The sequence below is a fragment of the Macrobrachium nipponense genome, chromosome 15, assembly GCF_015104395.2.
Source record: "Macrobrachium nipponense isolate FS-2020 chromosome 15, ASM1510439v2, whole genome shotgun sequence".
Taxonomy (NCBI): domain Eukaryota; kingdom Metazoa; phylum Arthropoda; class Malacostraca; order Decapoda; family Palaemonidae; genus Macrobrachium; species Macrobrachium nipponense.
Genome location: NC_087208.1, coordinates 16,380,219 through 16,396,482, shown reverse-complemented (window position 1 = coordinate 16,396,482; position 16,264 = coordinate 16,380,219). Strand labels below are relative to the sequence as shown.

Below are 16,264 nucleotides of genomic sequence, written 5' to 3'. Positions count from 1 at the left end.
CCTCCCGTTATTTTCTGACCTCATAGGTCCCAGTGCTTGGCCTTTGACCTAAATTATATATTCAGTTTAATTCCGTTCAGTATAACTTGCGCCGTTTTGACGCCAGGTTGATATAAAGGAAGCAATCAATAGAAGTGGAATTGAGATCAAGTGGCGAGAATATTAGGTTTGATGGCGCCCTTCTCGTTTCCCAGAAATGTGAAGTCTGTCTTTTCTCTGACCGAGAAAGTCTCCTATAATAGATTCACATCAACCTTCCATTTCATGTCTAGGCCAGTCCCTTACGACACTCCTAATTGGCTGTTGATAAGCGAGTCACACGGCTGGAAAGTTGGAAATTCTGTCTCTCGAAAGAGTTCACATAAGAAGGACGTATGTCCAACCTCTCCTGAGGGATACTTTTAAAAGACGTATCCCTCAGGAGACGTTGAACATACATCCTGCCTATGTGAACTCTCGAGAGAGACTGAGGGTTTTCACCCCCGTGATTGGCTTATCAACAGCCAATCAGGAGCGTCGTAAGGGACTGGCCTAAACATCAGATGCACCGGTGATGTGAATCTACTATAGTCAAGAATCGTGGCGGGAATCCATTTGCTGACACTTGAGGAGTTCCTTTACAAGCTGACCTTTGCAGTTCGTGCTGGAATCGGAGAGAGTAGGTCATTTGAGAGAGAAGAGTAAGAGCTATATATTATATAGCGCCGGACAAAGGCAGCGAGAGCGAAAGCAGGAGCATAGTAACGCCATCACCTGCTGCTGTTATTCTGCCAAGAATGTCAGAGTTCATCCGGTTAAAACGTTTCCGAAGGTCAGAAAAACATTTTTGTGAGACAGATCTCATGGGAGTCATTGAGACCCGGCGTCAAAACAAGTTCCGCGGAACCATATTTTATTGGTATAAGTGGCACACCTAGTCATATTAGAAGGCAATATAATATCTGTGCTGCGACTTAGAAACTTTTAAAGAAGACGAGTTTGAAGAAGTCGGAGGACGGCTGGGTAGGAATCAGGATCTAGGGTCGCCATCTCTCGCTCACGAAAAAGTTTTAAAAACTAGTTTAAAAATTCGGCGCAGTCGAATTTTCTGTCCAGCGTTTAATCCCATATGAAACTCTCAGCCACCGCCCACGAAACTTTCAGCCACAGTTCGGTGGTGGTGCTCGTGTTGATGGCAAGTTAGTGGTTCCAGACGCACGATCATGTCTAACTCTAACCCTAAATAAACTAAAAACTACTGAGGCTAGAGGGCTGCAATTTGATATGTTTGATGATTGGAGGATGGATGATCACCATAACAATCTTCAGCCATCAATAGTTTTCTTTGAAAAAAAAAAAAAAATAAATAAAAAAGGTAAAAATTTGCATCATGCCATAACATACCTATCACGCGAAAGGTATTTTTGTGAACTGAAGACGCACGTAAGGGGCTGAGAGTTTTAATCAACAAATTGCAGACCTTTTTTCACCAAAATATTATGCAAGTCGTTTCTACGAACGACTGAGACGCTCATCCCAAATAGATAGCAGGGTCTGTGGGCATCGGTAGGATAAGGAGGAGGATGGAAATAGTAACAATAAATGAAGGCAATAATAATAATAATAATAATAATAATAATAATAATAATAATAATAATAATAATAATAATATAATAAAATCCGAAAGGATCTGACCTTTTTGTCCTCCCCGGGTGACTAGGGGAGACATGACACAGACCACCCCATGCAAACATTTTTCCCGCCCTGTTTGTCCGGCCCGTGTGGGGGGCAGGATAGTTAGGGGATCGGGAGGGTAGGGAAGACATGACAGGCAGCGCCGGGTTCCAGTGCAGCACAGAGTGTGGCATCAGGCTCATAATAATAATAATAATAAATAAAAATAATCCGAAGACAATACAGAATGTGAGTTTGTGTGTGTGTGTGTGTGAATCGGACTTGTATTTCTGTAAACTTCTGTTTACATTGAAGAAATTCAGCTGTACCGCATTTGTTTTTACTGTGACGGTTTCTCCCCTATCAAAGGTGGATTAGGGGAGAGAGGTTCATAAAGATAAGATTAAGAAGAATATGCTTTTCTGAGATGAAGCTAAGAACCATCGTAGATGTTACTCCGAGTTGAAGAAATGTCGCAGATGCCATCGATGGGAGTAATAACTCTTAATGTGCAGGATGTGGGATCAAGAACGCCCTGCATGCAATATTGCAAGGTTAACAACACTGAAGATACCATGAATGAGGTTAGGAAAGCTGTATGTACAATACAGGAGCGTAAGAAGTTCGGAGATTGTATAGATGAAATGAAGTACCTTGAATACTACCCGTAGGCGGATTGAGCAAAATGTAAAAGCCTTTTGATTTGCTATAAAAACTTGTCGAATTCTTTGCAGGCTTATACGTTAGCTTTTAGCTATCTAATTCTTGGCAATTCCACCTAATTCTCACCGACAAAGTTTGACAGAGCAGAATTTGAAGACAAGTGTGATAAGGATCTGGAATTTGACCTCAAAGCAGGGCTAGATGCGGCTACTTTTTCAATTGCCCGGCCCGTCGGATTTTACACTAAAATAACTAAATCAACGGTGAGTTATGGACCACGAAGTCACGGATTGCATGAAGATAATTTGCCATCGATCCTGATCTCCGGAAACGAATGGTCATGGCTTCCTGGAACCGGGCAGGAGTCGCCACTCGAATTTATGAGAGGAGTCATTGACTCATGGTTGTCCATCCCACGAGGTTCCGTTGGAATTTCGTCCTTCAGTAGTTTTGTAATGGTCAGTAAAGAAACATGTATGCGTTCGTTTGAGTTGTCGGCGTAATTGAAGAGTCATAAGTTAAGTAATAAAAGAAATGTTGTTCGATTATGTGCTGCAATAAAGTCTCCCCGAATACTGGTTTTGGCATTCAATAAATTAACACCCGACCCCTGGTGCAGAATTGCACACTCATTGAACCTCTATATTTAGCCCTGGAAGCAAGAAACATTGGTTAGTGGAAAAGCTGTTATTAGGACTCTACCAAAGGCATTGCTACACACTTTCTAGTACCTCGTAACATCTTGCTACCCAACTTTTCCTCCCAGTACCCACATTTTGATGCCCGAGTTACATTTGCGTATTTTCCTTAGACTTCAGTGTTGCCACTAGTGTTCACTTGCAGCAAAGCCTGGCAGCAAGAATGCTGCAAATCGCCAGCATAGGCACTCGTGTGACGCCGATCTTCCGTCTTGCATGATCGTCTCTCTTGACGGTTCACTTCTCACGCTGGGCACTGGATACAGATAATCATCGTCTCCAGAGATACATATCTCTATAGACCTGGCAGATAATCATGTGAGTGGTCGCTTGGTTGTCCCATATTGCAGAATGCAGAGCATTTTCCCTGATCAAAGAGAAGATTGAAAACTCCCAAGTGTTGCAGAAGTGCGCAACATTTAAAGGAGTGGTGCCACTGCCCTTCCGGACAACAAGGCCCGGTCCCCACAGGAGGGTACAGCCATCAGTGCACCTTCATGTGGTACACTGTAGGCATTACTTAAGGGTCTTTGGAGCGTGCCTTCGGCTCTTAGCTGCTACCACTTTCATTACCTTTACTGTACCTCCTTTCATATTATCTTTCTTCCATATTACTTTCCTCTCCTTCCAATTGATTCATAGAGCAACTGCTTTGAGGTTTTCCTCCTGTTACACCTTTCAAACAATTTACTCTCCATTTCCGTTTCAGCGCTGAATGACCTCATAGGTCCCAGTGCTTGGCCTTTTGCCTAAATACTATATTCAGTTCAAACAGGGCACGGTGGCCAGCAGATGGGTATGTCACATACAGCAATTATTTATAACAGTGTATACACATATGGCATCTGTGCATCAATGTGTCCTCGGCGGCGAAGTCTTTAAAGCAGAAGGATTTCGTATATCAAGCAACACAAAATCTGAGCGTAGAATGACGGGAGTGACTAGAACAAACTTGTTCTTTCCAGGTGCGCGAAAAGCAATCACGATGAACAAGTGTTATTGAAATTCCCTCAATGCCTTGGTAGTTGCCTTGAATAGATCAGACTTACAGTAAGGTTTTTGCCGCATTGACGCCACATAGCATCAGCTGACAAGGGCACTCTTGTAATGGAGGTACTATTTTCGTTTCGTGCGAGAAATTGGAAAGGAAACCCCCCATTTTTAGTACAGTTGAACTATTTGTATCCGTGACTGAGGTAGGAAGTCCATTCCAGATCTCGGTCCCCCTCCCACCTTCACGGACCAGAAGGGTCCTTGACCCTCTTATCTGTATTTCCTCTTGGAAGGGATTCGTTCTCTCTCAGTGTCTCCGCCCAGATGTTGCCATTGTCCGGCACAGTTGGCTAAATTCATGACGTTCTTTAGTTTTTGTCTTATTGTCACCGATAAATAAGGTAGACTTTGTTTCATGTTTTTCTTTGCCTAAACGTATGAAAAACACACACACACACAACACACACACACACACACACACTACACAACACACACACACATATATATATATATATATATATATATATATATATATATATATATGTGTATATATATATAATATATATTATTATATATAATCATATACATAAATATATAATCTATCATTTTCTTCATAGAGGACCTCAATAATGCGGAAGGTTCAAAATAGGAGATTCTTTATTCCAAACCTTCCGAGGTGTACCTGCCTCCGTCTTCACAGAACCGGAGTTGTCCGTTCTCTTTTGAACCTCACGTATTATTGAGATCCCCAGTGAAAGCAATAACCATTATACAAACAGGGGATTTTTCTAATATATAAATATATATTTATATATATATAATATATATATATATATATAATATAATATATATATATATATATATGATTTTTGATCACATCACCGTGATTCACATACAGGCATTAAGCTACAAATGTCCTTTAATATCCAATTCGCTCTACCTCGGAATTAATATATTTTCTTATATATGTTTAATCGATGTTAATCGCAGGGGTTTTATAGTTGGTTAACATATATGAAAATATATTAACTCGAGGCAGAGCGAATTGGATATGAAAGGATATTTGTAGCTTAATATATATATATATATATATATATATATATATATATATGATATCTATACGCATTATGCTACAAATTACTTTAATATCCAATCCGCTCTGCCTCAGAATTAATATACTTTCATATATGTTAACCTACCAAATTACGCGATATATATATATATATATAGATATATATATATATATATATATATATATATTATATATATATATATATATATATATATAGTATATAATCGCGTATATCTTAAATAAAAAAGGAAGTACTATAGAATTGGAACAAGGCCTTAGGGTGAAAAATGAGTAGATTTGAAAGAAAGGAGTTATTGAGCAACGGGGCCATATTATTAATAGAAGAATGCAAGAAGAGGACGGGTGGGCGCTGAATAGAATGCGGTCGTCCTGTATCAGTGGAATATCTTGAGTCGTTATTGACCGCAGAGATATAGATCTGATGATGTGAAGGCGGAAGGGCCTAATGGCAATAACTGGAGAATGATGACAGAAGTGACTGTCTGGTAAGAAGGACGAAGATAGGCTTCAGAATGAAAATGCACCATGAACCGGTGAAATTGCAGTGAAGATGAAGAAGGGTGGTAACGAGGTGATTGGGTGGCTGGCCAGTGTGAGTAAGGTATGTCTCAAGGAGAGCATTGTTCAAAAAGAAGACATGAGAGGAATAATCATTCTGAAAAGAGAAAAAAAAAAGTGCTTTGGGAAAAGACAAGTCAGGTGGTGTGGATGAAGTATATGTCAAGAGCAGATAATTATGTGCGAGGATGAAATGAAATGAAAGGCGAAGTGTAGATTACGAGGACCTGGAGAAAGTGCGTGATAGGATCGGCAGAGATGAATTTCGTGAAGAAGATGGGCTCTGTTGGTAAAAGTAACTTTTCAGATTAATGAGTGTATTAAGTAGGCTAGAACCAGTGTTTGGGTGTGAAAGTGTATCTCGGGAAAGGGTTTATTATAGTCTCCATCGCCGTTGGGGGTCAGAGGGTTTTCGATGATACTCTGTGTAGATTGTAATAGTATTTACGAAATTTGTGAATACATGTAAGCCTTCTGTTTAAAAACATAGATATTGTTAGCGCTTTTTAACGGGTTAATTAAAAAAAGCCGTCAATATTTTCCCCAGATTTAAAATATTTAGCAATTGCTGAAATTGTCCACAAAAAATAGCTGCCATCTTTTGTGCGGTTGTTTTGTGTTTGCCACGTGAGAGCCAGATCTAAAACAGTGCGCTGCTGCTTTTTTATTTATAGTCTGTTGTAGAGATCACTCGCTTCCTTTCTTTTATAAAAGACAAAAAGGGTTTTTATGATGTTTTGTGATTCGGAATTGAATGAAATGTTTGCTCTGATTGAAAGCAGGTGTCTGAATGATTAAAGAGCAACAGTCTCTCTCTCTCTCTCTCTCTCTCTCTCTCTCTCTCTCTCATTATAGTAAGGCTTTTTCACGAGGAAATGATCCCTTAAAGTTACAATCAAGCCTTTTCACATCTGCAGTTTTTTTCGTAATGCCAGAGGACTCGCTCTTCATCTTCACACTGCTTTCCCCTTCCATCGTATCTGGAAACGCTGATTAATTCTTATTAAAAAAAAGAAAAAAAAAAAAACGAATCGCAGTGAGTGGGCAGATCAGCCACACAATGCACCGCGGACCATTTAAATGTTATCAGCAACATTGCCACGTCCGTAGATAATATTGTGTCGAGTAACTGCCGGTAGGGGAGGAGGGGGTGTACTCGTATGCGCACCCCCCGAACAGCTCCCGCCCCCACCCCCCCGCCCTCCCCCTCACCCGCGCCAACTCCAACCCAAACAGCCTCCCCCGCCCACTGTGCGAGACAAAGAAATGAAATGCATTCTACATAACTAGCAACCGCTGTTTCACCTTCCCTCTTCGCTCACCTTTGTCCTTAGTGCCCCGGGCACCTAGGATCTCGTTTGAAATGTCACCTGGGGTGGAAAGTGTGGGTTTAACGACGGCTCTCTCTCTCTCTCTCTCTCTCTCTCTCTCTCTCTCTCTCTAGTACAGCTACATACGGCTCTGGTTTGTTGGTTTACGTTGCAATGAAATTTATGGGCGTAGGATAATGACTGAAAATTATACACAAACACACACACATATAGTATGTATGTATGTCTAATATATCATCATCACCATTAGCACCGTTGCTAGTCCACTGCAGGACAAAGGCCTCAGACATATCCTTCAACTCCAGTCTATTTATATATATATATATATATATATTATATATATATATATATATATATATATATATATATATATATATATATATATATATATATATATATATATATATATATATATATATATATACATAAGTCATATCACATTACCGTGATTCATATACATACATCGAGCTACAAATGTCCTTTAATATCTAATTCACTCTACCTCGGAATTAATATATTTTCATATATGCTTAACCGAAGGGGAATTTTATTAGGCGATAATAGAATTGGCGGCACCCAGGCCGCGAACCAGGACACCTAACAAATCCAGGGACGTCAGTGAAGCTTATTTACCATAAGCTTCACTGACGTCCCTGGATTTGTTAGGTGTCCTGGGTTCGCGCCTGGGTGCCGCCAATTCTATTATCACCTGATAAAATTCCCCTTCGGTTAAGCATATATGAAAATATATAATTCCGAGGTAGAGTGAATTAGATATTAAAGGACATTTGTAGCTCGATATATATATATATATATATATATATATATATATATATATATATATATATATATATTATATATATATATATTATATATATATAATAGGTTAGGATCTAACCACGGACCTAATGAGTACGACTCAGTGCTTTACCCCTTGACCTGCGACATCATCGAACATAGCAGTTGTGGGCGTGCGGGAAAGTTATGCTCTTTAGCATGAGAGAGAGAGAGAGAGAGAGAGAGAGAGAGAGAGAGAGAGAGAGAGAGAGAGAGAGAGTTATCTTCCAAAAGTACACACAAACTTGAGAGAAAATTTCCTCGAGTTTAGGCATTAAGAGATTTTGTTCACGGGAACTCATCCACAAGTCTCGACTCTTGTGTCAACATTCTGAGATGGATTTCTCCTGCCGTTTTTGTCTTTTCATCCACCGAATGAAAAGTGTCGGGAAGCTCGCCGTATGAGTGGCGATGAATGGATGACTGAGCGGCAAAAAAAAAAAAAAAATGCACATACAGATAGTTCCAAACAAACAGTAGGCATTGAAAGTACAGTTAAAATGTAAGTTAACTGTAATTACAGATATCGTAATCTGCTGATTATAGTGCACTGTAAGAGGGAGGTTTAAATAAATTCCTCCGCCCCCCTCCCCCCTCTCTCTCTCTCTTATTATTATATCAAGTGACTCACATTATGCCGACTCTGTTTCTTTATCTTAAGTAATGTATTGATACCAAATCTACCGTTTTAGGACTGTGCCCAGGTCCTTGTTTGGAGGAAAATATAAGACTCAAGTTGACTGTGGAATGGGAGATGAGTGATTACTCAGGAGAGACGCCATCTTGTGCCCATTAGGTAAATTGAGTATGCTGTGCACTTGCATATACATACATAGTATGTGTGACTGCTTAAATGAATTACACGAAGTGCATGATGGCGAGACGCCCCAGGAAGCGAGAGTGTCTGCGAGGAGGAGGAGGAGGAGGAGGAGGAGGAGGAGGTGGTGGTGGTGGTGGTGGTGGTGGTAGATTGTTTGTATGAAATCAGACGGAAAGCGCTTGTACTTGCTTAGAAAGCACACGTAGAGTACATACCTCCAGGGAAAACAAAAATTCCGGAACAGCATTGTAACACATTTCAAAATCGAGTCGATTCCTGCCTCTCTCTTGGCCCGTCCGTCCACAAAATTTCACCGGAATAAATCTGTATCATGTCAAGACGTTCTGTGCCAAAACCGATAGGCGTATGTGAACTTGCAACCTCTCCCCTACTTCAGATGCAGAAGTCATCATTCTCGGTGAAATAACGATGAGACAGGCGTGGAAGTCATCGGTCGAGGACGTTGCTGAGTCATTGGTCATAATCTTATGAAATACTTGCCATTGTTCAGGGTTTGGTTATCTGTGTCTTACGAATATGTTGACGACGAAAATCCTGCAGCTTGTAAGGCAGACGTCTTCGTCTTGGATGTTTTAGGAGCCAAATTACAAGTAAATGATTCTGAGAACTTGGGTATACTTGTTTCGTTTTTCGATGATGCGTAATGACTACATATCTGGGTGTCTCAGGTTCATACTCATCTTGTTTATCTCATCTTTTTCCACATCTCCGTAACCAAATTGTGTCGGCATCGTCAAATACCTTGTTCTGCGTTCTTTGGCATCTCCTCCAAAACCAGGTCAGACTCCAAGGCATATCTTTTAAATAAACGAGTTATGATTTCCGTGTGGAATCGGCCGCAGATAGATTCTATAAGGTTCTTAAAATTAAATGCTGTTTTTCAGTTTATAAATATTGATTGGCTTTTGTTTGGGCGGTTAAGAACGCTGACGAGCCGCTTAGTGACGTCACCGAAACTCCTCCCTCTTGCGCGGGAAAAGCTCTCTGCATGTTATGGCCCGGGGTTCCCTGTGCGTGTATGTCTGCCCTTTTTGGTAAATCCCATCTGCGCCTTTTCCAAGGGGGAAACTTTATTTTTCCTTTGCTAAAGAATCCTTAATAGTAATTGTAATATTTCTGAAGTAATTTTGGAATGTGTGTATTCTTTTGGGTGGAAATATTGGTCTGAGTTACTACTCGTGAAGTTCTGTTTGCAGTACATAGCTGAAGAATGAGTCTTCCCGTCTGCCATCCAGATTTTTGGGGTACATTTGACAAAGAAAACTAGCTATGATATGAAATACATTAAATGAAGTACATTAACGAATACTATTGGCCCAGAACCTAGAGTGGGAATTTGGGACGGTTGGGGCCGAGTCTGGTCCTACTACCTAGGCCCTCTTGTGGAGTTTTGAGGGGTACGGGTGGCCCGGGTATTGATTGGGCAAGTGTCACAACATCACAGGACGCCCGCGTACGCTGCTGTGGGTGGCTCCTTCCTGCTGTAGCTGCTGCTGCTGCTGCTACTATTGCTGTATAGCTACATTCATGCTTGTGTATTTAAACACTTAGAGCCCCTTAGGGCATGTCCTCTGGTTTGCATTTCTTAAATGATCGCCAATACTATCGGTCTCTCTCTCTCTCTCTCTCTCTCTCTCTCTCTCTCTCTCTCTCTCTCTCTCTCTCTCTCTCTCTCTCTCCTCTCTCTTCTCTCTCTCTCCTTTCTTTAAGTATTCAGCCGAAAGCCTTAGTGGACAAAGGCAACAGACTATAAGCCCAAGAGGGATCCAAAGGAAAATCGCCCTGCCGAGAGAGACAAGTTACATGAAAAGGTGATAATGAAATGCATATGAGGTCATATAAAATTAGACCTATAAACCTGCATTAAGGTGGCGTCAGCAGAAAGCGGGAATGAATGTGCTCCTTGCTTGTACACCTGGAGGTCAAAAGATTCTGCAGCTGTACTAGGCAAACTGTTCCTAATTTTAGCCGTATCCCAAATGAGACTCCCAGCAGACTGAATAGTATTAAACCTAACGCGAGGAAATGACTCTCTGTTCTTATTCAATGCTTGTGCAGGAGTGTGTGCAGCATTCAAGGGCTAAGATTTTAAAACTTTCTGCACTGAAATTGAAGTGAATGTGTGAACAGTGATCTATCCCACGTGCATATCATTGCCACAATCACCATCCTCATATCGTTCCTTAGTAGGGTAGTGCCGTCAGCGCACTTCATGTGGTGCACTGTAGACATCACTTAACCTTCTTTGCAGCGTCTCCTCAGCCGGTAGCTGCAACCTGCAACCCCTTTCATTTCTTTCACTCTACGTCCGTTCGTATTCTCTTTCTTCCATCTTACTTTCCACTCCACCCTCTCCTAGCAATGGATTCATAGTGCAACTTCTTTGAGGTTGTCCTCCCGTTGCACCTAGAAAAACTTTAATACTCTCAATTTCCGTTGCAAAGCTGAATGGCCTTATAGGTCACAGCACTTGGCCTTTGACCTCAATCCATATTCTGTTCTGTGTTCTGTTCATCATCAACGCGTGCGTCGCGAATGGCCTCTGTGAAGTGACACAACTAATGGGGCCTTTTGCTTTCATTTCTAAAAATCTCCAGCAGCCTCACGTCTGCCATACTATAGTAGATTCACATCAACCGTGCATTTGATGTCTAGGCCGGGCCCTTACAACGCTCCTGATTGGCTATTGATAAACCAATTACAGGGCTGGAATCGCTCAGTCTCGAGAGAGAGTTCACATGGGCATGATGTATATTCCACCTCTCCTGAGGGATACTTTTAAAAAACGTATCCCTCAGGATCGGTGGAACATACATCCTGCCTATGTGAACTCTCTTGAGAGACAGAGATTCCAGCCCCGTGATTGGCTTATCAACAGCCAATCAGGAGTGTAGAAAGGGACTGGCCTAGACATCAAATGTGAATCTACTATAGTCTTCTGATGCCCAATGGAACCCAGCTGGACACCTTCGTGTTTCTCTCTCCCTGTGGTTGTGGAAAGGACACTTCCAAACCGTCTCTTATTTCATCATTATATCTACGTAAGGAACTTCCCGTAATTTCCCTTATGGCACGATTTTTCACTCTATATTACCATTCGACCTGCAGTTTTCTCAATGCTTTATCCACCGATTGTACCTTCGACTGCTTTTTTCTTATTATTATTGTGAAATCTGCGTGAGAGCGAACGGCAAAACGTGATATAGCAGTCTCTTGTAGCACCCTGTTATTTACTGCAGACAAGGTCCCTTCATCATTAACTTCGTGTATACTTCATTCATATTTACATATTTAATGACAATGCCACAGTGACGCGAGACCTTACATTGATACGATCATTGTTGCTGTCTATCTATTGCCTCCTCGTAACCATCAGCGTCATAACACAGATAATATTTGACTGTGCAGCAACTCATACATTTTTAAAAACTAATTCGTTCATCTCTTAAGTCTTATTTTTAAAGACTTCTTTCTGCAGTCTGTTGAGAATAAGAGTACAAAACATTTTAATCAACAAACGTAAGTGCAATGCAAGTGCAATAGTTCAAACATTCTGTGTAGTGAGTTTTCATCGGATCCTGTGCTGTGGTTTCCAGTTCCCAGCCGTCAGGCCTTGTTCCTCAATTCTTATTTCGCAAAATGTGCGCTGTGCTTATTAGCTGTGTTCTACGTGCTAATTTTATACTGAGGTTACAAGTGTTAAGAACAACCGCTTTCCTGATGTTGCCAGTTTCCGACTTCCTTTTATTTGGATTTTTTCCCCTTCTCTGCACGTACTCCTTTCTCTTATATATCCGTTGGTTGTTGTGCGAGGTCATTTGAAGGCGAAAGAGGAGTATACACATTTGAGGCAATAGATCACTGATGTGGGTGATGACAAACCAGTGTCTTAATCAGAGGCAGAAGAAATGTCCGTATTTTGAGATTGCTTGGCACAAAGAGCTGCTTCAATGGACAGACTTGAAGGTTTTTTTGTTTTTTTTCACTAGGCCTGTTGATACTAGGAATCATAAATTGTTTGTGTGACACATGATGCACGATACTGTGCATTCGCATTTCATGATTGTGGTGTCTATTAACAACCATCACCTTAAAATAACCACAAAATAACCACTCAATGAATTATTGTCACAAGCGGCGGTTGTCTGTGGCTCTGCCTATTGCCCCCCTGCATAATCACCAAATGGCAAATTCTGAATGGAGGAGGCAGCCGCCATGTCCATCTGCTCTGACCTCTCCGCCTGAACGACCGAGAGTGCTTTAAACACCTGTAAAGGAAATGGCTCCTTTGTGCAAAGTTTAGAGGGAAGATGCTGATAAATGCGGAAGTTGCTCTCGTGTGGCTAGACCTCCCCGTAGGGGCTGTGTGCTGTCAGTGCACCACCGCTTGTAGGCGTTGCTCAAGATCTTCGCAGCATCACTTCGGCTCCCATCTGAAACTGCTTTCATTCCATTTTCTTTAGTCTTTTCATGCTCTCTTTCTTTCATCTTACTTTCCACCATAGGCGTAACTGGCGGGGGCACGTGCCCCCCCAGTTGCCCCCCCCCCCATTTTATGTTCATGAAGCTTGTAGTAAAACCCCAATCTTAATTTTCATATTATTATTATTATTATTTATTATTATTATTATTATTTTATTCTTATTATTTACATTATTAAAATGTTTCAAAGTTTATAGATCTACGTTCCCTTTTTTTCACACGAAGATAAGTCGAGTTTGACTATATTAACTATAAGAAATAAATCTATTTTCTTTCTTTTATACAAAAAAGTGATTCACAAAATGATAGGCTTAAGTATTTTAAAACAACTTTAATATCTTTTCATATGACTTAAAAAAACGAATGAGTATTATAATTTGTGCATGACATGTGCCCCCCCCCCCCCCCACCCCCCCCCCTATATTCAGCTGTGGCCACCAAGTGCCCCCCAAGTGCCCCCCTCCCCCAGGTGCCCCTCCATAATAGGGCTCGTAGTTACGCCTATTCTTTAACCCCTCTCCTAACGAATTATTTCGTGGTGGAACTGCTTTGAGGTCCCCCCCCCCCCCCCCCCCCCCCCCCCCCCCCCCAGCGCCATCCGGGTACTACAGCTTTCAGTCCTTTTTACTGTTAATTTCCGTTTCGGTGCTGGATGACCTCTTGGGTCCCAGCGCTTGGCCTTTGGCCTAAATTCTATATTTTGTTCCGTTCTGTGGCTCGACCTGTCTGCAGTCATATGACCAGCAGGAGTACCTGAAGGTCAGACCCACCGGTTACTGTCATACGTAGTGTTCAATAAGAATTATTATGAAACGTTTTTTTTTATTTCAATTCAAAAGTTACGTGGAATAGTTATGAGTGAAGTTTACACCTTCAAATTCACATTATTTTTTCTTGTAGTGTTTTTCACACAATTATATATATATATATATAGATATATATATATATATAAGGATATATATATAATTATAATGTATATTATATGTAATATATATGTATATATATTTATTGTGAGTAAATGTATATGTATATATGACATTAATTGTATGAAAAACAAAAATGATATACACACATACATTATATACATATATAAATATATATATATATATATATATATATATATATATATATATATATATATATATATATATTACAACGCACTCACGCACACACTTACACATTAACTGATTGTAATCACTGACATGTGGTCTATGTCTCTCTTTACCATTAGGATAAATGAAAGACTGTGTGAATCCTGACTCGTTTTAGATATATCTCAAAGCCATTCATGAAGGACTGATACGAAGTGGTAAAAATGTTACCACAATGTATCATTTCTTTGTCAGTGACTTAGCGATGACGCCAAAACTGGCCAGGATTTACACCCTCACCCTTATTATACTTGGTGGTAAATTTTAGGGTTCGTTTCCCAGGATCCCGGACAATTTTCAAGGTTTAATAATCCCGGGATATTTTTGTACATCCCGGGAAATCCCGGGATAAAATTTAAGTACAAATATAGGGACAAATATGACTGCAAGATTATTCTGGACTTGTTGTTCTGTTTTTATTTATATATATGTATACTGTACGTACAGACAATTCCTGTCATTATCTGTATGATGATAATGATAGATGTCACTGTTATGATATTTATATAAAATATTTTATATTTTCATTGAAGTCGCAGTAGCTAAATCTATAGAGGACAGGGATATAAAACCGTGACAAAATAATCTTGTACAAGTTTGCAGGTTTTTCAGGAGGAACATATTCCTTCTTTATCATGTGGAAATGTAGTGTAACTGTTTACCTAATGCTTAATTTTGTGTATATTTGGGGCGGTAATCATGCGCAGCAGACCCAGTAAAAACAAAATAAAACGAACATCACATACTAACTAAAAATTAAGAATTACGAAAAAACTAAAACAAACGCAACACATACAAAAACAGAAATAATAAGATGAAAGGTAAACAAACTACCACACTCAAAATAAAATGGCTAACGACCCACTTTGTGTACCTACTATGAAACTATACGATAGCTAGTTGAATACCGGACGAGTTGTTCAATTCCGGTTTCATCCTCTTAATAAACAGTGACTCTGAAATTAAAAGGTCCAGTCTATTTGAGAAAAAAGACAGTACTTTAAAATCCAGGTGAGTGAAAGGATGGTCCTGTGCTAAACTGTGTTCCCTTATGGCAGAAAAAGGGGGTTTAGAAAGAGGAAACCTAGTTCTAACAGAAAGACCTCTGTGTTCCAAAATTCTGTGTCTAAGCCAGCGGGAACTGGATTCCACGTATCGCAGACCACACTGCGAACAGGTAAACAAGTAAACGACACTCGAATTAAGGTCCACAGGAAGAGCAGGCTTCTCCCTCAAAAGTGATCCTACAGTAAAAGGGTTAGAAAACAAATCTGAAACTAACTTGAGGAAAACTATGCATAATTATTTCTTGTAACTTTTTTCGTACCAAGTAGCTACTATGACCAAGGAAAGGCAATTTAATGTATTTTACATCTTTACTAGCAGTACTGTACACCGATCTGGGACAAAATTTCTCATTAGTAAATTTTTCAGAACTTTGTAAAAAACAAATATGGATAAGAATTTTCGGAAAAATAATTCTGGAGGAAGACCATGTCTTGATGAAATAAATTAAAATCACAAGAAGATTGTAAGCTCTTATTTATCATAGTACGTATTGAATTAAGTTTATACAACTTTGGTGAAAAACTAAGATAATTCAATCCCAAGCTAGTAAAAGTACTTTTCCTATAAACGGAAGTCTCAAATTTACTTCTATTTCTGTGTACCTGAACATCTAAAATTGACAATATATTACCCTGTTCTGTCTCACAAGTAAAAGAAATATTAGGATGACAAGAATTAAAATATTCAAAAAATAAATCCACGTGTGAACGTTCCTTAAACACAAGGAAAGTGTCATCCACGTACCTACGATAATACAAGGGTTTGAAAGCAATTGAGCATTCACATTCAAACATCCAAATCTTTTCACAATAACCCAGGAAGCAATCTGCTTATACAGGTCCAAGGGAATTTCCCATAGCAACTCCATTTATTTGATTATATAATTTACCATCAAA

General features: G+C 39.9%; 1 protein-coding gene across 16 annotated transcripts in view; it reads left to right on the top strand.

Moving 5' to 3' along the window:
• The window catches only part of LOC135227004 (synaptosomal-associated protein 25-like), a 183,530-nt gene that overhangs the window by 101,606 nt on the left and 65,660 nt on the right, over positions 1–16,264 (top strand). For 5 of the 16 annotated variants that reach the window (XR_010317330.1, XR_010317329.1, XM_064266738.1 and 2 more), the window contains exon 1: positions 9,468–9,701. The exons of the other annotated variants lie outside the window; for them this stretch is intronic. Coding sequence is in view for 3 of the 5 variants with exons in the window: in XM_064266738.1 (XP_064122808.1) it covers positions 9,483–9,701 (219 nt within the window). In the remaining 2 variants the exon portion in view is untranslated. Of the gene's footprint in view, positions 1–9,467; positions 9,702–16,264 lie in introns of those variants that run through there. 16 annotated transcript variants of the gene reach the window in all.